The sequence below is a fragment of the Ailuropoda melanoleuca genome, chromosome 2, assembly GCF_002007445.2.
Source record: "Ailuropoda melanoleuca isolate Jingjing chromosome 2, ASM200744v2, whole genome shotgun sequence".
In the NCBI taxonomy this organism is placed as follows: domain Eukaryota; kingdom Metazoa; phylum Chordata; class Mammalia; order Carnivora; family Ursidae; genus Ailuropoda; species Ailuropoda melanoleuca.
In genome coordinates this window covers 2,578,395-2,602,799 of record NC_048219.1, presented here as the reverse complement: position 1 = coordinate 2,602,799, position 24,405 = coordinate 2,578,395, and the positions used below count along the sequence as shown (strand labels likewise).

General features: G+C 60.6%; 1 protein-coding gene across 1 annotated transcript; it reads left to right on the top strand.

Annotated features, from left to right (window-relative positions):
* The first annotated feature begins 8,152 nt into the window (after window positions 1-8,152).
* WNT4 (Wnt family member 4) lies at window positions 8,153-23,988 on the top strand. The gene is made up of 5 exons (XM_034645012.1): window positions 8,153-8,261; window positions 13,230-13,565; window positions 22,402-22,533; window positions 22,629-22,771; window positions 23,389-23,988. The coding sequence occupies exons 1-5, from the start codon at window positions 8,153-8,155 to the stop codon at window positions 23,854-23,856; spliced, it is 1,188 nt and encodes a 395-aa protein (XP_034500903.1). The 3' UTR covers window positions 23,857-23,988.
* The last annotated feature ends 417 nt before the right edge of the window (window positions 23,989-24,405 follow it).

Sequence of the window (24,405 nt, the reverse complement as noted above, 5' to 3'; positions counted from 1 at the left end):
GGCAGCGGGCGCGGGGGCGCCCGGCAGGTGTCTCGGCCGCGGGACGCGAGGCTCGCTCTCCTTCTCCGCTGCCGCCGCCACGGCCCGGGCCTCTCCCTCCGGGCACCCCTCCTGTCCGGGTGCGGCTCCCAGCCCAGAGGCGTCAGGGGTGGCGGCGGCGTCCGCACCCATAGGCGGCCTGGGGCGCCCGAGAGCGCAAGGGGTGCGAGCGCGGGGCGGCGGCCGGGGTGGGGTGCGCGGCTCGGGGCGCAGCCCAAGCTCCGCTGACAGGTCGCCGAGGAAGCCCATTACGGGGAAGGACTCTGGGTCATAATAGCAGGTTAATCCCGAGAAGTCGAGGAGCGAGCTCCCCGCGCCTCGCTGCGCCTCGCTGCGGGCTGGGCTGGAGGCGTGCAGGGACCTGTTTCTGCTTGGGGGGCGGGAGCCAGGGATAGAAGGAGGGAAGGGACCAGGACACCCGGCCTTGGAGAGCCCGCAGCTGGCCCTGGCCGGCCTTGTTCTCCCTGGGGCGGGAAAAAACTCCTACCAGCCCCTGAAAAGGACAACAGCCCACCACCCCCCTGTGTCTCACCTAAGGAGAGAGGGGTGGTGACCACTGGTGACCTGTTTCTCCTTTGCAGGGCCTGGCTCAGGGGACTCCCTGGGAAGGGACAGAAGGTTCACTGAGGGCTGGGGGGGGAGGGGGTCTTAGGTGGAGGGAGGGGGATTCTAAAGGGATGAGCTTTGGTGAGTGGATGAACAGGGAGGCAGGAAGACTCTAGAGTCCTTCTTCATTCCCCCCTGTCAGTGACGGTTCCCCAGGCCCCAGGCTTAACCCTGGCCCCAATCCCTTCTGCCCAGAGCTCTGCCCCCATCCGCTGTGGGCAGCCAGTGGGGAGCCAAGCTCCAGTATTGATCTGAAAAGCATGAGGTGGGAAGGGGGATAGCCAACAGTGTAGCTGGGGTTTCCATGGAGACAGCGGGAGAGGAAAAAATTCTCTCTGCATCAAGACTAAAGAACAAATATCTCCCATGAAATTGCCCCGAGTGTCCAATGGCTGTTGCTATGAGGTCATTGCGGCCAGCCGGGGCCCTGCAGGCTGGAAGGAGTGTGTTTGTTGGGGTCAGAGCCACCCAGGGCTTGGGGGACCGAGGTGATGTGGAATTCTCCCAGCTGTTGGGAGAGCAACCGACTCCAAGGCAGCCCGAAGTGGCTGCGGAGCTTTTGTTTTTCTTGGAGGCTTAATTTGATTAACACTTCAGGGGCAGTGGCAAAGAGTACTGAAACCGGGGCACCACTGCCTCGTCCCACGACCCCCACAGGCCATCCCCCTGAGCGAGGACGAGGTCGCCAAGCTGAGGAGGGGAGCTGATTTGGACTTGGGAGGTCTGGGGTCCCTGAAGCTGACCCTTGAAAGCAGGGCTTCTGAGCCAGGGTCTCCAAAGTGAGCGTGAGCGTCAGGAAGAACAAGGATGAGGTCTGACCCACCCAGTGCCCTGGGCTACGAATAGGCAGAGAAAGAAGTGGCAGCTGCAGTGTCCAACCCAGGTCTCAGGGAAGAGAGCAACAGCCACAGTGAAACATCCTTCAAAAGCATCGTGTTTGAGCTCCTTTTACAGATGAGGAAACTGAAGCCCCAGGAAGGGAAGCTACTGGCCCAACCTCAGAGCGGAGAACCGAGCCCAGGGGCCGATTCCCCGGCAGTGACATACCCCCTTCCCTGAAGCTGTCCCCAAGTTGAGCCGGTGTGGTCCAGGTCACATCACCACCCACACCCTCAGCCACCTCTAAGCCTGAAATCCCAGCCAGGGAGGCAGCCCCAGCTTTGGGTCACACCAACCATGGGGAATTCCAACAGCTCAGTTCTTGGGCTTGCATCGAGGGGGGCGGGGTGAGGAGGGGCGGCCCGGAGGGCGCAGGGAGGTTGGCAAACCTGTTCTCTGCAGTAGTGATGGTTCAGGTTGCCACGAATCCGGTCTCTGGATGACCCAGCTCGCTCCTGCTCCACCCCGGGCTCCGAGCCAAGGGTCTCTGCATGGCCCAAGACAGGACGAATAAGGGGCTTCCTGAGACCCCTACCAAGCCAGAGAGGCAGTGATGGAGAAGAGATCTCTGGGCACATTCCAAGACCGGTCGTCTGCCTTGTGTTTAGCAACCTCTGTCCCTGGGACAGGGACTGAGCCAGCTCTGAGGGAACGAAGCATCACAGCCAGGCCCCCAAGGACCTTAGGGTCTGGAAAGACAGGGTAAAAGCAAAACCACGGGTGCGTGGGACAGGGTGCACGCAACTGCCATCAGCAGAAGGGTTCGGTGTGAGCTGGAGCAGTCCCAGAGGGGACTTGGCATGAAGGTGGCAGAATCATGACAGTAATAGTAATCGTTACAATAGTTCCCGCCGTACTCTCTAAATCCTGACAGCATCGGAATCCCATTCCACAGATGGGAAGATGGGGGGATCACAGAGGTCATTGCCCAAAGTCACCTAGCTAGTAAATGGCAGGGGCATCTGACCCAAAAGCTGCCTCTAGAAGGAAAAGCTTTGGTTAAGCAGATGTCCATCCAGGCGTGGTGGCTGCCATTATCTCTTCACGTGTGAGTCACCACGGAGGCCTGGCCCTGAGAGGATGGCGGGCCGTGTTCTCAGAGGGGCCGGGCCCGGGTGTCCTTTCCCGTTCCAGTACCTGCAGTTAGGCTTCCGTCCAGGGTCGGCTGGCTGGCCGGTTGCAAGAGACGGTGCTGTCTGTTGTCTCGGGAGGGCGGGTGGCCTGGCGGGGAGGCCAGGTGTCCCGCTGCGTGCAGCTGTTGGGCCGGTCGGAGCCTGGAGCGGGGAGGGCTCCACAGCCCGGGGCCTGGGCAAGCCCAGAGAAGCTGGAAGCCGTTGATTAGACTTGTGTCTGGCACCCCGGGCGAGCTGACAGCTTGTGGCAACTCCCACCAGCGACGGAGGGACGGATGGTTGAAAACAGTCCATCGGTGGAAGGCCCAGATGGGCTCCGAAATGGCCCTGAACGTTCCCTCCGACATGGGTTGTGCTGGGAGTTGAGAGTCCCTGCTCTGCCCCCCGCAGGCTGGCCAGTGCTGGGTGAGCCTCTCCTGCCCCCTGGGCCCCAGCCCTCCACAGATCGCTCTGGACTCCAAATGGAAGTGCTGGGGAGAGTCAGGGAATAGATCAGCTAAGGTTTCATTATTGTGGATTTCCTGAAGGAAGGCAGTGCCGTGAGTGGGGTCCCCGCAGAGGCCCGCCGGTGAGGGCAAGGAGCCTGTGTTGCGCTCGGAGATAGTCCAGCAGAGTGCCTGAGAGCCACGTCTCCAAGACAGCCCGCAGTGCCATCCCAGGTCTGCCACTGACCGGCTGAGTGACCACGGGCAGTTTCCTTAGCCTCTCTGAGCCTCAGCTTCCTCCTCTGTTGAAGTGGTGCCCACCGCTGGGCCGCTGAGCAGTTGCGAGGCAAGCGTGAGCGCACGCGTACAGGGTGCTGAGCCCAATGCCAGGCACGCGGATGGAAATGCTGAGATGGGGAAGCTGTGTCCTTGTTTCGAGGGAAGACAGGCTGCTGTTCCCAAGCCCTGTGTACCCCAAACCGTTCCGTGGGGATCCTGTACTCTTACACAGACCGCCTCCCTGCTCTTCAACCAGGGCGCCCGCCCAAGCCTCAGAGAGCCAGGGAGGTCCAGCCCAGCAAATCCTGGTGGCCAGAGAGTTTTGTCTGGGAGCGCCCTTCAGGGCGGCTGGGGGCGGCACCTCACCCTCACCGGCTCTGACTCCCCGCAGGTGTGCGTCTCCCGTCCAACTTCCCGTGTGCTTATGTGCCCAGCCAGGGGGGTGGAGGAGGGACTCCCTTGACCATGGGCAGGGTGAGGCGGGGCGCTCTGGGTGCAGCTCGCTGGGCCAGGTGTGGGCACAGCCAGCCCAGATGTGCAGTGTGCGACCCCACAGGTAAAGGTGTGGCCCAGCTCCCCCAGGAAGTGCCCCCCAAACCCCAGCTACAAAGGATCCCTCCCTCTCTTCTGAATAGGAAACCCCGCTCCTTGGAGCTCGTCCCCTGGCTCTGGGCATTGGATCATCACCAATATGTCCACAGCCCTTTATAGTTTACACCAGCACCTCCTAAAATGCTCCATTGATATTTTGGGCCTGTCCTGTGCATCGTGGAATGTTCTGTAGCATCCCCGGCCTAACCTGTTGGATGCCAGGAGCACAGCCAGGTGCTCTAGACGTAACTGAATGCCCCTGGTGGGGAAAGATACCCCTCACTGAGCGTCAGTGGTTTACAAAGCACTTTCACACCCAGGACCCTATTAGAACCGCATAACCCCCCTCCCACTTTTGAAGGAAGGAGTCTATTCATTTCAGCCCCACTTCAGAGGCCCAGAAGTTCAGTGACTTCCCCAAGGACATTATGCAAATCAGAAGCAGGACTTGAACTTGACTTTCTCCCACAAGTCCCGATCTGGTTTTTATCCCAGGCCGTAGGACTGTTTTGTATTCTATATAACTATGGTCCAATAGTGTGGTCCGTCCTTCCACGAGATTATCAACACCTGAAGGCCAAGGCTGTGACAGAGAAAGGAAGGAAGGGCTTGTTCACTGCAGAGGGTTTTAAGTTTTTGTCAAAGGGTGCCCTACCTTAGAGACCTCGGGTAGAAGGGAAGCTCCACCTTACCGCCTTGAGTCTCAGGCCATGCTAAGAGGGGCCAGGGCGGGTGTCGGGACGTGTGGCTGTCACCCGCAGGGCTGCTGCTCTGGAGACCCCCAGCTGCTCTGCCAGGGCGCACCCCCTGGAGCCTGGCTAGGCCCTTTCTCCCCCTCACCCTCCACGACAGGGCCCCGAGACCAGGCTCTGCCCGAGGGGTTTACTCAAGCGGCAGTAACCACCCAGCTGTCTGCTATGGCTTGACTTTCTTCCCTCAGCCCTGGATTAGCAATTGAGCAACTCAGCAAGCCTCTGACAAGACAGTGTTCCCCAAACCTGTTGAAACTCGCCCAGCTCGGGCCCTGTGGGTGCGTTTGCAAAGCTGAGCATTTTCACCGAGCCTCCTTTTCGTGTTCCTCCCTCTGGGAAGAAGGGCTTGGCCTGAGCCAACGGGGCACAGGGTTGGCTGGGGGAGCCACGGAAGGGGGTGACAGCTGCCTGGCACTGTCCCCTCCGGTCACCCCTGCTCAGAGAAGCTCGGCCGAGCCGCCACCGGTTAGCTCAGCAAACTCAGCTGGAAGATGAAGCTGGGACCCCACGGTTGCGGTCCAGATGTCCACACGAGTTGCCAGCTTTTATCTCTGAGTCCCGAACTGCGTCTTCCGTGATTCAGCCAAACCCAGGAGAAGGCTCGCTCCCTGTCGTGACCCCATCAGTTCCCCCTTTCCCCATCCAAACCCCTCTCCACCTCCCCCATCTCCTGGCAAACTTGAAACCAAACTATGTTCTAAAGTTCCCCTGACCAAGTCATGAACCCCGCCGCCGTGGAGGGGACCTGGTCTGAGCAGAGAGGGGAGGAAGGTGGGTAGGAGGAGGGAGGGATGTGTTCAGAGCAGGAAGGAGCCTCCCAATAGCCAGCCGCTCACAGCTCACAGGAGAACTTCGGAGAGGCCCATTAGAAGCAGTGGGAAATTTCCAGAAACTCCAGGGGCCTCTTCCTGCGGTGACTCCTCTGCTCACACCCAGGACCTATCATGGCAGGTTGGGTTCCAGGAGCTCTTCCTCGAGGGCTGGCGACAGCGGGGTGCCCAGCAGTCCTGGCACCCCAGGCACAGAGGACCAAGTCACAGCCATCAGAGTTCAGAGGGTCCCCGGAGATTATCCGTTTCAACACATTGAAACTCTAAGCAGGAGCATGCCTGGTAAAGCCCCATTCAATCCTGTCAAACGCTCACTTGTCGAGACTTACCCTGCCAGGCACTGTGCTAGGCACGTGGGGTCACACAGCACACCAGTGATAGAGCTGGAACTCCAGCCCAGGTCTCCTGACTGTCTTCCCAGAACTTGCCCTGCAGCCCCACACCCTCACCAGTCATCCTCTGTGGGAGGTTATGAACAATGGAACAAGGAAGGAACCAAAGTTGTCCTAGCTCCCTCGTTGGTATAGGGGTGCAGGTTTGACCATAGGCTCTCCCAGAACGGGGCCTTCAGAAGGGACCCACCAAAGCCAAGGAACCCACTAGAAACCTGGAGCCACCAGAGCAGGAGCCCCACTCCGGGAAGCCAGGGCCTGCCCTGGATGGCTCAGCTGGGTTTTACACCCCCCCCACCTTGCTCCCGCCCCCTGGGCTCCCTCAGCCAAGCCGGGGAGGGTCAGTGGCTCTGGGGGCAAGAGAGGCGCTCTGGGGACAAGAGTTGGATGGGTCTTTCTTTGCAAGGGAGAAGCTCTCTGCTGCCCAATGAGGGGGCAAGGCAAGGTCAGGACGTGCCCTAAATTTGACACCCACTCACCCCCACCATCTCACCTGCCCCACAGAGAGAAGGTAAAGTCTTACGTTCTGGCGAGCTCTGGGGCCATCCAGGCTCAGGTCTGAGCGGCTACTTCCTGGCCCCGAGTCAGCCACCTGCTCCCCAGGAACACATGGTATGAGATGGGAGAGGGGCTCCCATGCAGGAAGAGAGGAGGCATGGAGCCCTCAGGAATGACATGTAGGGAGCTGGGGTGCCAGGCTACGGGACGTAATGGAAACTGGAAGCAAGAAGATTTTTAAAAATGGGGTTCCTGAGGCTTCTAAGGTTGGGGAGCAAAGGAAGCTAGGGATCCCGGGAGACAGGGAGAAGGGGACTAGTGCCCTGAGTTATAGGAGTGGGGGCTTGGGTTCCAGAAAAGGCTGAGATTCCGCTGAACTGAGGAAACGTCCTTGGGACATGAGCTGAGCATTGAGGACTCCAGAGTTCTGCCAGGGCTGGGGAGAAGGTGGAGGAGAGACTGCACCCACCACCCCACAACCGCTGTGTCTCCGAGGCCGGCCCATCCTCCCCAGCTGCCCCTCTGGAGGTCTCAGGCCAGTGGCAGCCGCTCCTTCCATGGCCCCAGAAGCTGCTGAGACCACAGGCCCATGTGCCATCGAGGCAGCCCCATGGCCACTGAGACACCTCCCTCCTGAGTACCCCTCGCTCCTGAGAGCGGTGCGGACGGCTTCGCTGGAGTCCAGGGACACCCTGGGACGGCAGCAGGACTCAGCAATGGGAGAACGAAGCCACCTTCCTCAAATCATTGTCACTGCCAAACCGTCAGGCCCCGGGTACGCAGCGCCATCTCCGGAACCTGATCCACCTGGCCAGGCTTAGGGGCCACAATGACGTGACTGGCTGCGTGGCCTGGAACTCATGCCTCCTGGAACCTCATCTCTAACAAGGAGGAGCTGCCATCCCCCCGGCTGAGCCTGCATGACTTCAGTAGGGGTGTATTCAAGCACGTGACTGCTGTCTGAAGAGCACAGGTGACAGGGGACGCAAGGTCCCTCCCGTCCAGTCCATCTCATCCCGCAAAGGGTTCCCAAGTCCCCCAGGCACACTGAGCCCATTCTAAGCCCCGCTGTCCCTGGTCTCTTCACCCCAGTGTCCCAGCCTCTGACCTCCTAACAGCACCCATCCCCCGTCCCACCTCTCAGACTCCTGGCCCCTGGAGGGTCCGTCCGATGGGCCCGAGTCGCTGGCACACGTCCTCTAGCTCTGCAGGCTCCGTCTGGAGATTCCGTCCAAGCTCTGCAGTTGGGTGGAGGCTGAAGTGACCCACTGTTCCCCGTGGGAGTGTGTCCTTCCCTCGGGCTGGTGAACCCAGGTCGACGAGAGCTGAGGGAGCCGAGCCAGAGAAGACCAATGAGCAGGACTGGTCTGCAGTCCAGCAGGGGGCCCAGCTCAAGGGACTGGGAGGGGGCTTCGAGGGGGCAGCGGCGATGGTGGTGGTGATACCGATGATGGAGGGAAGCATCTTAATGAAGGCCATCGTGATAATCTAACACAATAAGGTGCCAACAGGGGAGCAGTGTCTCCTGTGTGAGACACCTTAATCCACTTAAGGCTCCTGAGCCCAGACCTCTTATTCTCCCCATTCTACAGATGAAGACCCTGAAGCCAGAGATGCTAACTTGCCTCCCGGAGCACAGAGCCGAGGTTCTGGCCCAGTCTGCCATTTCTCTCGCACAGTGCACCACCCCGTGGACCGTGCGGAAGGATAGGTCTGTGGGACGGGGCCATGTCGGGGCCACGTCGGGGAGTGGGCAGCAGGATTCAGAGAGTTGAGGGGTGTGGTGACGACCTGGGGAAGCGGACACTGACCACCCCCGGGGAGAACGCGGTGCTGGGTGAGGTCTGTGGCGCGCGTGCCTTCAGCGGCCCTATCTCCCCAGGCGGCTGGCTGTTGGGCAGGCACCACGGCTCCTTCCGGCTCCTCCTCCTGCCTGCTTGGCCTCCTTCCTCCCGGTTGTCCCAGGCACTGCCACTCCTGAGGAGGCTCTAAATGTGGCCCGGGCAGGCAGGGAGGCCAGAGGGAGGGGGCAGAGAGGCCTGGGCTGGCGTCCCAGCCCCCACCTGGACACCCGCGGGGCCAGGACCCACGACACTGATCTGCTCGGCCTCCCAAACGCTCGAGCTATTTCCCGTCCCCTCTCCTCTAGACTCGCAGAGTGAAAGCTGGAGAGGAGTTGGAGAGGTGCGGATTTTCCTCTAGGAATTTGTGTATTTTTTTTAAAAAGCAAGCAAACCTGGAAAAGCTTGGGACAAGCCCAGCTAATTTTAGTTTCTAATGAAAACAGCAGGTGGCCGAGAGGATCTGATCTCCCTGGCAGGGCCAGGGCCCTCCAGCCTTGCAGGCTGCGGCACGGGCCGGCAGGGAGGGCCTCCTGGGAGGAGCCTGCGGGACCTGCAGCCCCCGGTTGAGAAGATGGGGGCACGAGCTGGCTGGCAGCGGCAGCCGGGGCGGCCCGGGCTGCCGGGGTAACCTGATCGATGGCAGGGCTGTGGCTGGAGTCCTGGGTGGCTGGGGCAGCAGGTGGCAAATGGCTAAGCCTGTACTGAGCAGTGGCAGGAAGAAGCCTAAATTGGGGCAAGGCGACCAGAACAAGAGAAGAAGCAGCGATGGTCGAGGCCCTCTGCAGGCCTGGCCAGCCCGGCCCTGCCCCAGCCAACACTGATCACGCCCAGGAGGCTCTCGGGCTCCCCAGAAATGGCTTGTGCAGCCAGGGTTCGAGCCCAGCCCAGCTCCAGGGTCATCTAGTGGCACACGTGTCTCTGGGGGAAAGGCTGAGCCACCTTAAGGGGCAGGAAGGGGACTCCTGAGGCCCCCAGGACCAGTTGGGCCTGACCCCTAACCATCTCCAAACCCTGTGCAGGCTGGTAGGCAAAGGCAGTCCCCCTCGTACTCCCTTACCCCCTGCCTTCCCTACCCTGAGCACTGTGCCAAGAGGCAACAGAGGGGGACAGAGCCCTCCACCATGCTGCAGACATTGACTGAACACCTTTTGTGTGCCTCGCCCTGTGCCAGGCCCTGAGGAGGCCACGGGCAGGACGTGACACTGAAGGTGGTGTCAGCTCGCGCAGCTGTCAGGTAGGGCAGGACCACAGCCGGGGTACAGGGGAGACGGAGCTCCCAGTCCCTCACTGGCTGTGTGACTTTGGGCAAGGCACTCCACCTGTCTGGGCCTAGGTTCACTTCTCTGTAAAATGAGGCCAGGCACCCGAACAAGCAAGCAGTGAGGGCAAGGGCCTGGGTTCCCCACTCTCTCTACCCCATCCCCAGCTGCATGTCCGACCACAGCAGCCAGCCCTTCCCGGGCAAGACCCTGGGATCTGGGCGATTCGGGGTGGGGTGGAGCTGTGCCTCCTGTGGCCTGGACGGGGACAGGTGTTGGGCCAGATGAAGGCAGGGGCCGGGGGGTGGCACGGGTGCCAGCCGCGGGGGCAGGCACGCTCCTCAGCGGAAGAGGGTTCTCAGCTTCTTCCTGGAAGCTGTCCCAGTGACTCACGGCCATGGCAGCCCGGCAGCTCACCCCTAAAGCCCTAATAGTGTTATTTCAGGCGGCCTCCCCTCTCTGAGTCTGAAGCTAGGAGAGAGGGGTGGGCAGCCCCTCTGGTCCACTTCATTTCTCATTCAACGGTAGGGGCTCCGTCTATCAGCCTGGCCGCCCCCCGCTCTGCCGAGGCCTTTGAGGCTTGGACACCTGCCTCCCCATCTATAGAAGGAGGACAGCCACTCGGACAGTAGGAAAGGCTACAAAGACCGGCCAGTTTATTATCCCCACGAGGAGAACAGGCTCCGAGTAGGCAGGGACTTGCCCAAGGTCACACTGTGAGCTGGTGGCTCAGCCAGGCCTCTCCAGCCTGCTTCCCCTACCCAGAGAACCCCTGCCCTTGAACACCTCCCTTCGCCGGGAGCCAGGAGCTGTAGGGCCTGACCTGGCCCCTTAGCTGGACGCAGAGGGAACAGGGGCTGAGATGGGTACAGGCCAGCTCTGTGCCCCCATGTCTATCAAGGAATAGGGGCCCCCACCCTTATCCAAGAGGACAGGTCTGAGTCTGAGCAGGAAAGTATCCAACTTGAGGCCCAACTCCTTGTCCCCTCAATCGAGGCCTCCCAAGTATGGACCTGGCCCCCCGCCAGTTGCTGGGCTCTTGGCGCCCCCTGCAGGCCAAGAGCACCCGGTGGGCCTAGCTCCGTAGGGGCCGCCCTTTCCTCAGAGGGCCCAGGCAAGGGGAGCGCCCAGACAGGGCTGAGGAGCCAAGTCTGCCCCCCTCCCTTCCAGAGGCACCCCCACCACCACCCCTCGACCATCTTCCCACCCTTGTCTCCGCTCTGGAGGCTTCTGCCCCAACCCTACCAGTCTGTGCATCCCCTAGGCAGGGCCTGATAGAGAAGACAGGGAGGTCCCCCAGGGGGCGAGGAACATGGGGAGAGGAAGGGAGGGTTGGACTGCCCGAGACCACCCACCTTGTACTCACCTGTGCTACCGGCGGAAGGGGTCCTCACGGTCACACCTACAGTGTGGCCGGCTGAGCGCGGGCTGCACCAGCCATGTCAAGTCACCCTACCTCACGGCCGCCCTCTGTGGGGTTCTAGATCTCCACTTCTAGATGAAGAAGCTAGAAGCAGGGGGGCTGCTGACGCAGCCGTGAGGAGGAACGTGGGTCCCAGAATCGGCTCTCCCTCGGGTATAGAAGGAGGCGTCACCGGTGCTTAGCCAAGAGCTTCCCCTGAAGGGCCGCCCAGCGCCAGCCTGGCTTCACGGCTGCTCCTGGGAATGTGCCAAAAGCCCAGATGCCCTCCCAGCCCCGCCCGGAGGGAGGCCCAGGCACCTGCGCTTCCCGCAAGCCCCGCAAACATTCCGACGCGCGGCCAGATTTGAGAACCATCCCTCTGGTCCAACCCACGAGCCTGACAAACCGAATCCACCTTCTGCTCACACACGCCCCCGGGGAGGAAAGCTCGGCGACCAGCAGGCAGCCCACCGACGGCGCTTTGTCCAGCACCCTGAGGCTGAGCGCCCCCTGCTCCCAGCGGCTTCTGCCCACCGGGCTCAGGTCTAGTCCTTTAGCCGCTTAAAATGACATGGGGTCTAGCACAGGCTTTGAAGGCAGGCAAAACCAGGTTCAAGTTCTGGCTCCACCTCTTACTAGCTGGATGACCTTGGGCACAAGGCAAGCGACTTAGCCGCTCTGTGCCTCAGTTTCCTCCTCTATAAAATGGGAGTCCATTGGCTTGCCCCGTATTTTAGTAGGGCTTTCTGTGTACTTCTCTCTTTGCTCTCCATTCATTCACTTGGTTCAGCAAACAAATGGCCAGTTCCTGCCCCACTGCCTCAGACCCCTGGTCAGACCATCTTTGGCACACACGGGACCCCTTTTGCTCTGACAACAGTTCCTCGGCTTAGCCAGAGCCAGTGGTACCCTCCCCACATTACAGATGAGAAAACAGAGTCCTGGAGAGTGGTGGCCTTCCCCTTTGATCCCTCTTTGGACAAGAAATTCGTGCAGCTTCCCTTATAGGATGCAGCAATGTCTTCACCCCCACGCCCCAGAAAACTCCCCCCACCCGGACCAGGGATGCTGGCCGAGCCCCTGGGGGGGTGGGGGATGTGGAGAGGCTGGTCTGCTAGAGTCAGGGGGCAGCAGGATACTTGGCTCTCTTTGGGCAAGGATGTCAGCTAGTGGAGACGGGGGATAGGCAGGGGGCCAGTGGTTAGAACACAGCCGTGGGGTTATCAGACCTGGGCTTCAGGCTCTCTGCCATTACAAGCCAGGAGACCCTGAGCTGGTCACGTCACCTGAGACATACCTGGCACTTAGCAGGTGTTCAGCTCATGCATACCTCTTTCCCTTAAGAGGGACCACTTCTTCCTGACAGGGCCATTCCCCAGCTCCGCTCCCATCCTGCTGAGCGTTCTTGCGGCTTGCGTCCCGCTCCCTTGCCTCCTGACCCAGATCACACAGTGTCTGTCCTCAGATGCGACAGAGTCTGTCCTTCGACCTGCCATGGAGGAGGGCAGGCAGGAGGAAGACCCCCGGAGCTTGAAGGGGTTTGCATCTCAGCTCTGGCCCTTGCTACCTGGGTCACCTTGGTCCTGTCACCCTCTTAGCCTTCATTTTGGAATCCGTAAAATGGGCATCATAATTGCCACCTCAGAGATCGGGGACAGGGACACAGCAGGAAGCAGTGGCTGCCACCGAGCACCGCCCACAGTGGGTGTTCAGTGAACAGCAGTGCGCTCTCCCTCCTCCCCTGAAGTGGGCGTTAGAGCCCCTGCTCCCCGTGGGCCTGGTCCCAGAGCCCTCGGACATAGTCACCTAGCTTGTTAGCCTCGTCGGAACCTGTGAGGTGGAACGGGCATTGTTGCGCCCTCTTCGGGCTGTAAACGCTCAGGGGCTGAGGGAAGAGCACGGCACACTTTGCTTTCCTCCCCCGCCACCATCCATGTGCTGACCGAGTCCCCGGCTGCTGCTCTGACACTGGCCTCCGTCTGATACCCCGCGATGTGGCCGGCTGTGGCGTGGCCTTGCAGCCAGAAGGGGTCCTCGCCTGGAGGCAGGGAAAGAGAGACCCCAGGGGAGTAGTCCCAGCTTCCCAGCCAGAGGGACGTGACGGGGTCAGAGCCCAGGGCCATGTCAGTGGGTCCCGTGGGGGCTCTGTCAGCGTCCCTCCCGGGGCCTGGCCTGCTTTGGCAGAGGCAAAGCCTTGCTCATGCAGGACAGCTCTTCCCCCCATGGTCCCAAGAACCAGGCCAGAGGGCCTGTCACCGGATCCAAGAGAAGTCAGCGCCAGGACCCGCCGGTGGGATGAGTTGGTTCCCGGAGACCTGGGCTGGGTACAGCCCGGTCCTGGCAGTGGAAAGAGGAGGAGGGAGCGCCGCGTCGCATTCCACCCCGCCGCCTTGTCCCCAGGTACCTGGCCAAGCTGTCGTCGGTGGGGAGCATCTCGGAGGAGGAGACATGCGAGAAGCTCAAGGGCCTGATCCAGAGGCAGGTGCAGATGTGCAAGCGGAACCTGGAGGTGATGGACTCGGTGCGCCGCGGCGCTCAGCTGGCCATCGAGGAGTGCCAGTACCAGTTCCGGAACCGGCGCTGGAACTGCTCCACGCTCGACTCCCTGCCTGTCTTCGGCAAGGTGGTGACACAAGGTGAGGGAGGGGCTTGCGGGAGGTGCAGGGGGATGGGGGCCGCGGCACCTCCCTGGCAGGGGGGTCACGCGCCGTCCGTCATTGAGCTAAAGCAGCGTGCGGCTGGAGCCAGGGCAGGAGGGCGCGGTGCGGGCTGGGCGCTGGGGTGGGCGGGCCAGCAGAGGGGTGCTGCTCCTTGTGGGTGCAGCAGCTCTAGTCCGTAGCGCTTCGGTCCCCGAGCTGCCGTCCCCGCTCTACCAAGGGAGAAACTGAGGCTCAGGCAGGGGAAAAGATGGATTGGCCCGGAGCTCCTCGGAGGGTGGACCTGGGGCTCCAGACCCCCAGCCCCAGGCTGCTTTGACCTTCACCCTAGGCCTCCTGGGTGAGCCCCCCTCCTTCGTCTGTACCTGTGACGAGCCCTATGGACAGCCTCACCATGCCCAGCTCTGAGACCAGGGACGAGCAGCGCCCCGCTTCTGTCCTCCCGGGAGCAGTCAAGTCAAGCTTCTACAGCAATAGCACAAGCTAGGGACCAGACCCTGTTTTAAGTAAATACTAAATACTTGGAGATAGGCTTCCATGTTGCAAATGAAGAAACGGAGGCACAGGGAGGTTCAGGAACTTGCCTGAGGTCACAGAACTAGCAAGTGGCAGAGCCAGGGCTGGAGCCCATGCAATTCAGCTCCAGGGTCCTGCTCTTACCCATAATGAGAAAATGCCATGATGGGGGCGAGGGGGGCGGACATGGGAGACTTGCAAACACGAGGGTAGGCTCCTCCCCTGGCCAGGGCTGGGTGCTCAGAGAGAGCTTTCCTGAGACATTAGGCCCTCCACTGAGACGAGAAACATGAGAAGGCATTTAGCCAGAGGAAGGTGGGCAGGGCAGAGAGAACGTTCTGGGCAGCTGGAAGGCTCCTGGAGAGGTCACTGGGTCAGGCCGCTGCCCTCGAGGAAGCGCTGTAAACCAGCTGCCTCTTCTATTTCCTGAGCGTGAAACTGACACTCCAGAGCCCCTGACGGTCGGCAGGGCCCCGGGACTCGCGAGACAGCGGGAGGGCATTGCCTGGGCCAACCTTTGTCTTGGCACCTGTGGTCCTGGACAGCCAGGGCTGCCGGGCTTGTGGCAAACCGTTTGGATGTTGTTGGAAACCAACTGCGATCGAAATTTGGAAGCAATTCTCCAGGGAGCTGGCAGAGGCCAAAAAGGCCCCATCATGCTTGGCATTACTGAATATTGCTGCTCTGGGGAAGCGGCAGAGACCCAGCGAGTAGCCTGGTGATGGAGGATTTCCCCAGGACGCGGGCGCCACTGCCAGGGCCCTGGGGCCAGTTTGATGAGGCCCAAATCCTAGGCTAAACACAGGAAGGCCCCTGTATGCGATGGGTGTTTGGAGTTTTAGGTGCCCTGCGGGTTCCAGGTGCCAGGCCCTGTTACAGCCCCCGTGCCTTTGCACATGCTGTTGCCTCCACCCCAAAGGTTCACCCCTCTTCCTCTGCCAGCTCAGTGCTTTCCTCCGCCAGCATCTTACCAGCTCCTACCAGAGGGCGGTTGCTTTATCCTCTGGGCTCTGAAGCTCTTTGCTCATGCTGGGGTTTGTTGTTTTGTTTTGTTTTCTGGGTTTTTTGGTAATTATTGGTTTTGATATCATTTCAAACTTACAGGAAAGTTACAAAAAATTTTTTTTCACCTCTAGGTGATAGATGTACTTTTCTTTTTTTATTGAGGTATAACTGACATACAACATTATCTTCATTTCAAGCGTACAGCAGAATGACTCCACATTTGTACAGATTACAAAATGACCACCACACATAGTTACACATTTTTTTCTTTTTGATGGGAGTTCTTAAGATCTACTCTCCTAGCAACTTTCACGTATGCGACATGGGATTATTAACCATAGTCGCCATGCTGGACTATACGTCCTCATGACCTACTTATTTTGTAACTGGAGGTTTGTCCCTTTTGACCCCCCTCAGCCATCTCACCCACCTCCTCACCCCCACCGTTGGCAACGCCCAGTCTGTTCTCTGTATGTATGAGCTTGGTTTCTCCTATGAGGAATTCCCATGATATTCTTTACCTAGATTCACCAACTGTTTACATTTACCCACCTGCCTTATCAATTTCTCTCTCTCTCCCTCCCCCTTAATACACACACACAGGCACACATATCTAAACCATTTGTGTTCACACAACTTTCATTACACCTTTTATTTTTATTTTTATTTTGTGAGAGAGGGAGCGAGCGTGCAGGTGCAGGGGGTGGTGGGGAGGGGCAGAGGGAGAGGGAGAGAATCTCAAGCAGAGTCCACACCTAGTACGGAGCCCGATGTGGGGCTCGATCTCACGGCCTTGAAATCATGCCCTGAACTGAAATCTAGAGTCAGACGCTTAACCGACCGAGTCACCCAGGCGCCCCTTGTTACATCTTTTAGACTGAACTGTAATGCCTGTCCCTCAGCCCGCTCCCCCATCCCTAGAACTTGAACCCTTCCATGGCAAAGTGTTGGCTCATTTACCTGTTTCCCAGCACATGGCAGAGCCTGGCATGGAGGAGACAGTCAGTGGGTGTCCTCCAGGGGCAGCAAGTCGGGGCAAGGACTCAAAGTGGCAAAGAAGGGGAGGCATGGGGTCAGGGCTGGCCCGAAGCTGGGGAGGAACCCCGTGGAGAAGTGCCTCCCTCATGGGTGTGTGCAGCAGGAACCAAGGGCCCACCCCTATCTTGGCAAGTTTGGGGGAACCCCGAGAATCCTAGCAGGCTTGGCTGCAACCTGCTCTGTTTGGCCTGGAGTCTGAGTGGTGTGGTCGAGCGTCCAGCCGAGTCAGGGCACCGGCCGCACCGGGCAGCCACCAGGCGCGTCCGGAGGAGGGAGGGGTCTGAGCTCTTCCCGTCCATCCATCTCCGCACTCGGGTTTCTCGTGTTCTTCCCCAGTGAAAGTCCTCTTGGAAGAGTCTTAATTTGTCGCCACCAAGCAAGAGGGACTTGGCCATCACCACGTGCTGCTCTCGGAAGGACCAGGGGCTGTAGGGGCAGCTGCGGGGGGGCGGGGCGGGGCGGGGGGCACGGGCAGGTGTGACCTTGGGCGAGTGGTGTCACTCCGAGCCCTGGCATCCTCACCGGTCAGGGAGATGAGCGCACATCCTTACCTTGTAGAGCCTGTCGTGAAGGTCCCATGACATGGTGTGTGGCAGCACTCAGGGTCCACCCTGACCCGAGAAGAGCCCTCCTCGCCAGCTTCTGTCACTGGGGACAGCCACGACAGCGGCAGCCAGGCCTCTTACAAGGCCACCAGCTTTTGGGGGGATGGCAAGGGTGAGCTTGGTTTGGTGCCCACATTCATGAGCTCTCTGGCTGGGGTCACGGCCTCAGACACGGAGGAGGCCCAGGAGCCGGGCCATCCTTGGAGAAGGAAAGGAACCTTGTTTATTGACGTCCCCCTGTGTGCCGTCTGGCATCTGGTCACCCTCACGACAACTGAATGTGCGGTGGTGTCCCCCGCGTTACCACCAAGGAGGGAGGGTCAGTAAGCAGAGGGTGGTGACACGCCCACCCAGCTCCAGGACCTGCCAACTCCTGGCTCTGAGATCTCAGACGAGGTCCATCCCCTCTCCTAGCCTCAGCGTCCTCCTTGTAAAGTGGGGACGATCCTAGGACCCACTGCCTGGGGTTCCCGTCAGGCAGAGATGGTGCCTCTCAGGGCTAGTTGGCTCCCCAGGGCCCCCCAGGCCGGCATGGCCTGAGGTCTCCCAGCCTCCGGCCCTGCAGCCCCCCGCCGCGGAGCCCACCCTGCTCCTGGCCTCCTGAGGTGCGCTGGGCGTGAGCTAATGGTCGCCAGGGAGGACAGTGTGTACTGAGGGCTGAACTGTGTGCTCTCGGCTGAAAACCTAGCAGCAGTCTGGGGCAGCCAGGAACGGGGGCAGGTGGCAGTTCTCGGCTGAGCAGTGGCTAAGGACCAGACGTGGGACGCCCTGTGGACGTTTAGTCACGGCCCCGTCCCAGGGTCTAGAGCACCTACACGGCAGGAAACCGGTAAATACGTGTTGAACGAATAAAGGATCTGAGGGTGGGAGGCTGAAGCCGCGGAGTCTGGCGGAGTTTCAAGGTTGCCGTGAGCAGGATGCACGGGGCTCCCAGAGCAGGCCGGCCTGAGCGGGACGGGGAGAGGTGCAGACTCCTCTTCCCCCCATCTGTGGGCAGTGCCGTGCCTCTGCCTGCCTCTGCACATCTCATTCTGCGACCCTGACCGAGGCCTGTCCCGACAGGGGATTCAATGAGCCTGAGACCCTCCAGCCTCTGGCTGCCGTGGTTGAGAGATGACGGGGTGCACTGGCCAAAGCAAAGTGAGGATCCAAACCCAGGCCCGCCTTGCCCCCCCCATGTTCTAACGTCATGTAGACGCCTTACTAACTGTCACATCAGGCTGGATTTAAGAGGTGAAGGCTTTCCAGTCCTAGGCTGTGACTCACAAAACCTCTTCTCTCCCCCTTGACCCTCAATACCGGCACCACGGTGGGCCCCATGAGGGTGAGAATTGGCCTTCCTTCTGGATGACCCTCAGGCCAACCTTTTGGGCTTATCAGATTAATTCCAGGTGGGTGGGGGTGGGATCCCAGAGACATTGTGCCACCGGGAGTTCCTTGAGGACAAATTCACCTCCATATCCCTGGTGCGGTGCATCAGGCCTGGCTTGCAGCAGGTGATCAATAAATGCTGGGCGAGGGAGCAAGCAAGGCATGTCTCTGCCCCAAGGAAGCTTCCAGCCCAAAGGCAAATGTGTAGTCAGCTACCTGGCCCTCAGAGTGTAAGTGCCCTATGACATCTGTTAGCAAATGAATAAAATGGCATTAATCACAATAATCACAAAATGTGTCTCGAGTGCCCACTGTGTGCCAGGGACTCAACTAAGCACGTTCTATATTTGACCTCATAAGATTCCCATAGCCGCCTCTTGAGGTCAGTACTATTAGCCCCGTTCTGTGGACAAGAAAACTGAAATCACACACCTAGGAAGTGGCAGAGCGAGGAGTAGATCTCAGGCCTGCTGACTGTTTCCCAATACTCACCCCTGTCTCCAAGGGCTGCTCTGTGCGTGGCCTGTGCTAGGTGCTGGGGGGCAAAGGACAAGTATGGGGGCAGCCTGGCCCCGGGAGCTTCCAGTCTGGCTGCAGAGGCCAGACAAACGTGCAAAACACTTAGAGGATAAAGCGCCCTGCAGCCTGATTCTGGTCCCGGGGCAGGCAGGCCAGTGAGTGCGCCGGCAGCCCTGGGAGGCCCAAGACGGTGGGCAGGAGGGGTGGGAGAAGTGTGGGGTCTGGCCTGCCTGGGCAGCACTCTCTTCCCCTTGTTAGAGTGGGGACAGGGAGGCTCAGAGGACGGTCACACCACTAGTAAGAGTCTTAATTGACTCTTTCCCCTGTCCTACATGGTCTCTTAAATCCAGAGAGACTTCCTGGAGGTGGTTTCAAGAAAAGGTGAGCTTTTGCAGCTAAGAGGACAAAGGAAACTGGGACGGTGGGCTGGGAGCATGGAAGGGGAGAGGACGGAGACGATGTCTTTCTCAGAGACCAGTGCCTGTCCTGCCCCATCTGCTAGGACTCCAGCTGGCACTGCTTTGGAAACACGTGAGTTATGCTTGAATGGCCCTTCCACAGGGATATCCGTCTGGTGCCCGGGGGATCACCATGCCCGTGGCTTCTTTTCCAGCCCCACTCAGCGTCTGCAGCTTCTCCAAACTTCTTCCCACTCAAATGTCCTTCCTTCCAACATCTGCGAGAGATGTCGCACATGACGTGCTCAGAAGGTTACGGGCCTTGAGTCAGACAGGCTTTACGTCCTGTTCCCACTTAGCTGCTGACCAGCTGAGGGACCCCAGACAAGCCACAGAGCCTCACTCCTTCCTCCACAGAGCAGAGCTGGAGAGAGCTGGATGCCAAGTTGTCATGAGCCAGGGACAACATATGGAAAGGCCCTGGCGCCTAGTAGGCCCTCAGAAAGCGTAGCTACTACTGGGTCCACAGGACAACTCTGAATTCCCAGCCCCAGGCCACCTTCACACTTTGGGAAAATGGCCTTGAGGTGGGACCCAGAGGACACACATTGGAGCCAGGGGAGGAGGAAGAAAGGAGCTGGCTGTGGAATGTGGCAAATGCCTTTATGGAAGAGGCAGACGGTGGCAGGGCCGCTACTGGAACCTTCGAGAGTTCTGCCTTACCGCCGGCTCCGATGTTCCAGGATGACAAAGCCAGGTCTGTCTCCCTGCTGCAGCTGGAACAGGCGAACCCCCAACCAGGGAGCAGCTCTCTTCCACAGCATGCCAGGCCTCCCTCTGCTACACTTGCAGGCGCCCCGCTGTCCCCTTCTGTCTCTGCCAGATGCCCTCCTCGTGAGCAAGGCTCCAGCCTGGGCACCCAGGCAGAGGGGAGGATCCAGGACAGGCCGCAGCCCTGGAGTCAAAGGGCTGGGACCTAGAGCCAGTTGGAAAAGCCCGAAAGAGCCACTGCCATGGGCCTCAGGGCCATGGTGGTGTGGCCACATTCTCCAGGCCTTCTGGGGCCTCCTGTGCCGAGCACAGGCCAAGTGCTCAGCATCCCCCAGGGAGCAGCCCACGAAAGGGACCGGACTTGGCCTACAGCACATGAGATTTAGGGCAGACCTCAGAAAGCCCTTCTTGGCTTCCCACGCAGGGGGTGGGAAGAGAGCCACGGCCTGTGTACTCCTGGGGGCTCCGGGCTCTGTGAGGAGGACAACGTCAAGGTGTGAAAGCCACCTGAGTTCGAACACTGGTTCCACGACTTTAGGCTGGGGAGTTGGTCTGGTGGCTTCACCCCTCGGTGCCTCAGTTTCCTCGTCTGTAAAATGGGGACTAGGTCTCTACTCCATAGGGTTGGTGGGAAGAGTATATAAATGTTGTCAAGTGCTTGGGCAGTGCCCAGCACCAAGTGAGCGCTCAATAAGCCTTCACTCTTGCAATTCATATTTTCCTTCCAGAATCTCTTCCTTCAGGTCCACTCCCAAGCATAGAAAACTGTAGTGTCCTGTTCCGGAGACCAGGGCTAGGGGGACCTGGAGTCCCAGGAGATGGACGCTGGTCTGGGGAATGAGGCAGAGGTCTCCCTGAGCAAACTCACAGGGCGCCTTGCACACCCAGGCTACCAGGGCTCGGGAGGAGATGAGCCCAGGGATCACGAGGACCAGGGGCCGCCTGAAAGCCCGGAGATACGGAAGTTAGGACCCCGCACCGGCCAAGAGCCAGGGCCACCCTACCAGTCCCTATCTCCCGCCTGCCCTTCCCCCTTGGTCTTGGGGCAAAGATTTGTGCTGGTTCAGGCCTGGAAATACCAGAAATACCAGAAACTGAAGGCGTCCCTCTTTGGGCGGCCACAGCACAAAACCAACCAACATGATCCTGCTATTAACCTCGATTAACTTGGAGAGGATTCCACCTCCGGCTGTCGAGGCCCCTGTGGCTCCAGCCAAGCCCCCTGATGCTGGCCCAAAATGGCCACGCCAGGGCAGAGGGTGGGCGGTGGAGAGTGGGTGGGGGGTCGGAGCCCCAGCTCAAGGGCTGAACATAGAACAGGGCGTCCTGGGCCATCAGGGCCCGAGCTGCCCCCCACCCTGGGGCTCGGCTTCTGCTGCCTGTCCACAGACAACAGAGGCGGCGATTGTTTCCGTCTGACCGCGGCAACTGCTCCCAGGGGCAGCCAGGAGCACAGGCCTGGGTGTCACAGTGGTAACTGCCAACCACGGGGCCAAAACCTGCCCCCTCCACTCCTGCGGACACAGACACTCCAGCGAGAGACAGAAGGACAGTCACGGGCACACAGAGGCCCTCACAGGGCCTAGAAGAGGAGCAGGGCCTGTCTGGTCACACACCCAGCCAGCCACACGCACATGCACCCCCCAACACACACACACACACACACACACACACACACCACCCACAGCCCCAGAAAGAGGCTCCACAGCACTACACCCCAAGGCACAGTTCCTAAGAGGATAAAAACACCCATTCAGGCAGGGGAGGAGGGCAGGCACCAAAATAGCCCCGGCAAGAAGCCATGGGGTGGAAGGAGAAGAGGCAGCAGAGGCGGACAGCCCTGGGTTTGAGTCCTGGTGTTATCGCTTCCTTGCCGGGTGACTCGGACCAAACAGCTCCCCTCCCCACACCTGCACAGCCATCTGTGAAATGGACACAAATAGAGCTCCCGGCGGCAGAGGCGGCCCTGTCCTCAGCACCCATCACGGTAAACGGTAGGGGCCGTTGCTGTTGCGCTGGACCCACACAAAGGTGTCAGGAAGCAACACAGCCTCAGCAGAAAGGGCTGGGGCTTGATGATAGAGCAGGGGGGGCCGGCTGGGGGGTCGGCACTCGGAGAACGCAGGTTTTTGAGGAAGCCAGAGCTGGGCTGGTGGCCCGGCTCCGCTGTGTCATCTCTGGAGCCCGTCTTGTCTCCTGCCCGGCGACGTGAACAGTGCCCGTCCAGCAGAGCGCTCATGAGAAGAGCATCCCCCAGCAGCCGGACAGGGTGCCTGCCCCACCATGTGCTGCGCGAGCCGGGAGAAGGGGACCAGGCCCCCTGTCAGAGGGAGATGGAGGGGCACTTACCGCTCGGGCGCTGCAGGGAAGAGCCGATCACACCCTGGCGGGCAGAAGCAAGGCCAGGGTACACCCAGAGCCCCCCGTGTCGGTCCGGGCAGAACAAGGGTGGTGGATCAGAGCGCCTCCTGTGCCTCCTGTCTCCACCGGCCAGCCTGCCTCAAGGGGCTCCCATGCTCCACTCCCCACCACAAAGGAGGGCGCGGGGCGGAGCACTGGGACCCAGCCCTGCCCTCCCTCTGCCTCCCACAGGGACTCGGGAGGCCGCCTTCGTGTACGCCATCTCTTCGGCAGGTGTGGCCTTCGCGGTGACGCGGGCGTGCAGCAGCGGGGAGCTGGAGAAGTGTGGCTGCGACCGGACGGTGCATGGGGTCAGCCCGCAGGGTGAGTGTGGGAAGTGGGAAGGGCGTGAGTGGCAGGCGGGGGGTCTGGGCCCTGCCCTCACTCACAGCGGCCACGGTGCCCCCCGCCCCCCACAGGCTTCCAGTGGTCAGGATGCTCGGACAACATTGCCTACGGCGTGGCCTTCTCCCAGTCCTTCGTGGATGTGCGGGAGAGAAGCAAGGGGGCCTCATCCAGCCGCGCCCTCATGAACCTCCACAACAACGAGGCCGGCAGGAAGGTAGTGTGGCACTTCCCCTGCCACTGTCACCGCCAGGGCAGGGGCGGGCTGGGCAGGGCCCCAGCACACTCTCCCACCCGTGCACCACGTGGGAACACCTGTTCAGGCCCCACCATCACCAGCGCTCCCCATGGCCCGGCGGGTGGGGAAGCGGCTGGTGAGCAGATGGCACAGAGCCGTGTGCGGTCCCCGACACGCCCAGCCACGAGTCTATGTACACGCACACACCCTTCCGAAGCAGCAGGGCTAAGGAGGTGAGCCTTGTGTCAATGCACAGATCCCGTGCCTTCCGCACACCTACTCTCCACGCATCCCCCCATCCTGCCACTCACCACTCCCGGTTTCCTATGACAACACCCTCTGAAATGTTTCTCCTCCATCAACGCCAAGTGCCCCAAGGGCAGGGACAGTGTCTTCAACTGACCGCAACACAGCTTACTGGCCCACCCCAGTATACAGCAGGTGCTTAACACAGAAGATGCAGGACGGTCAACCTTTCTCCAATTCTGTGCCATCCCCCCCATCCCCGGACCCACCGGCTGCCCCCCAACCCGTGGCCCCTCCCCAGCTCCCCCTGCCGTCTCCTGATGGGCCCTCTCCCCTCCCTGCCCCTGCAGGCTATCCTGACACACATGCGGGTGGAGTGCAAGTGCCACGGGGTGTCGGGCTCCTGTGAGGTAAAGACGTGCTGGCGAGCCGTGCCGCCCTTCCGCCAGGTGGGCCATGCCTTGAAGGAGAAGTTTGACGGCGCCACGGAGGTGGAGCCGCGCCGCGTGGGCTCCTCCAGGGCGCTGGTGCCTCGCAACGCACAGTTCAAGCCGCACACGGACGAGGACCTGGTGTATCTGGAGCCCAGCCCGGACTTCTGCGAGCAGGACATGCGCAGCGGCGTGCTGGGCACGCGGGGCCGCACGTGCAACAAGACATCCAAGGCCATCGATGGCTGTGAGCTGCTATGCTGCGGCCGCGGCTTCCACACAGCGCTGGTGGAGCTGGCCGAGCGCTGCAGCTGCAAGTTCCACTGGTGCTGCTTCGTCAAGTGCCGCCAGTGCCATCGGCTGGTGGAGCTGCACACGTGCCGGTGACCGCGGCGGCCCGCGCGCCTTGCGGCCCGGGGAAGGCCGGTAATTTAACAGTCCCCCCGCACCTACCCCAAAAGATACTGGTTGTATTTTTTGTTTTGGTTTGGTTTTTGGGTCCTCACGTTATTTATTGCTGAAACCAGGCAGGCGGCCCCAAGGGCACCAGCCAGGGCCTCTCTGCAGCCTGGGCCTTTGTGGCTGCCACTGACCAAAGGGACCTTGCTCAGGCCTCTGGCTGTCCACATGTGGCCACTGCTGACCACTCGGTTGTTACCCGTATCTGTTTTCCCACTCGCGGACTTAAGCCGGGTAACAAGGAGTGTTCGCCACATGCCATCTAGGGAAGGAGGTGGCCCCAAGGCAGGGGGAAATGGGTGCCATCTTGATGGAAGCTGCACCCCCACACATACACACCCGACCCCTGGCGGCTTCAGCCTGGTAGCCTTGCCTCTCGAGTCCCCTGGAGAAGGGAACGGGCAGACACCAGCTCAAGGGCCAAGAGCTCACTTCGGCCCTCCGTGAGCCGCAGGTTCGGTCTCTGTGGAACCTTCC

Bases quoted from the DNA above. Each gene is read 5' to 3' on its own strand.
- WNT4 (XM_034645012.1), top strand. From the start codon at position 8,153: ATGTCGGGGCCACGTCGGGGAGTGGGCAGCAGGATTCAGAGAGTTGAG. The intron at 8,262-13,229 runs GTGAGGTCTGTG...CGGTGGGATGAG, and splicing joins CGGGGAGAACGCGGTGCTGG to TTGGTTCCCGGAGACCTGGG. The intron at 13,566-22,401 runs GTGAGGGAGGGG...TGCCTCCCACAG, and splicing joins CGGCAAGGTGGTGACACAAG to GGACTCGGGAGGCCGCCTTC.